Source organism: Acanthamoeba castellanii, assembly GCF_000313135.1.
Source record: "Acanthamoeba castellanii str. Neff unplaced genomic scaffold scf7180000084623, whole genome shotgun sequence".
Classification (NCBI taxonomy): domain Eukaryota; phylum Discosea; order Longamoebia; family Acanthamoebidae; genus Acanthamoeba; species Acanthamoeba castellanii.
Window position 1 is genome coordinate 37,358 of NW_004457352.1, and position 1,195 is coordinate 38,552.

General features: G+C 58.7%; 1 protein-coding gene across 1 annotated transcript in view; it reads right to left on the reverse strand.

The window, feature by feature from the left end:
• Positions 1 to 325: 325 nt before the first annotated feature.
• Positions 326 to 1,195, reverse strand: part of ACA1_082540 (uncharacterized protein) — a gene marked incomplete at both ends in the record, with an annotated part of 1,067 nt that continues 197 nt past the window's right edge. The window contains 2 exons of the mRNA XM_004336216.1: positions 326 to 643; positions 810 to 1,168. Of these exons, the coding sequence (XP_004336264.1) occupies positions 326 to 643; positions 810 to 1,168 (677 nt within the window). The remainder of the gene's footprint in view (positions 644 to 809; positions 1,169 to 1,195) is intronic.

A 1,195-nucleotide genomic window follows, 5' to 3' on the forward strand; every position in this document is an offset into this window, starting at 1 on the left:
AGTAGTAGTTGCGGAGGGGGGGGCTATACGTAGTCCCCACATGTCTCCTTGTCCTCCATAGCCCCCTGGGCGGGCTTGGCCCGCGCCTTCTTGTCGGCCTTCTCTGCTTCCGCATCGCTTGCTTTCTTTTGCGATGTTTTCATCATTGGAGCTCAATGCGGCGGGCACGAAGCCTCTTGCGGATCCAAGCAAAAAATGAAAGCCGTTTGAGCGGTCCATTTCTTTTTGGTTTTCTTTCTCTTTCTCTTGCGTGCGCGATCCCGACGACTCTCCCAGTGTGGAACGGCGGAATAATATTATGTGATAGGATGTACAAGAAGAACAGTCACGGGCTGATGGTGGCGAGGTCGGAGGAACCATCGTCGAGGCGGCAGAGGCAAGGGGCCACGATGGGCCGGAAGCAAGACGGGCAGAAGGGAGCGTAGCCCTCGACGCCCTCAAGCTCGCGCCGCATCTCATCCGTCTTGAGCTCCAGATTTCGCATCTGCTGCGCCAGTTCGCTTCCAAAGCGGGTCTTCCTCCGTTCGTGCTCGCGCACCACCTTGCTTTCGTCAAAGTCCCCGCGGTGGGCAGCCAGCAGGGCTGCTTCGATGGTCGCCTCCCACTCATGCACTCGCTCCTTGCCCTTGGCTTCTCTCGTTGCCTGCTTTCGTTCATACAACCTACTCGTTTCCACCGCGTCATCCTCGCTCTCCGGACCTGCGGGAAGTGGCGAGACAAACGACGCAGGAGAGGGCGATCGACCAAGCATTAGAGACTTGGATGCACAGCACGAATGCACACACGCGCTGTGGGAAGGCGAAGCGTACCCTCGGTTCCCTTGACTGAGGCATCCTCCTGTACAATCGAATCGGCTGCTGGCTCAACCTCTTCTCCCCCTCCTCCTCCTTCTTCTTGTCTTGTCTCATCGCAGCCCTCTTCCTCGGGGGCCGGCTGCACCTCGGCCACGATCGCTGCTTCATCGACGGCGGTGGTGTCTCCCTCGCCGGCCTCGCTGTCCGCGAAGACGCGGTCCAAAATTTCCAAGTCTTCGGCCATGCTGTCGTCGAAGACCTGCCCAGCAGCATCAATGCGTCGTCGAAGGTCACTCTTGAACCGCGCCACACGCTGTGATCGAAGCCGCTTGATCGCCTTCGTACGCGTATTCCTCTGCTCTTCTTCCATCGCTCTGCATGCGATGACCCCAACAACAGTG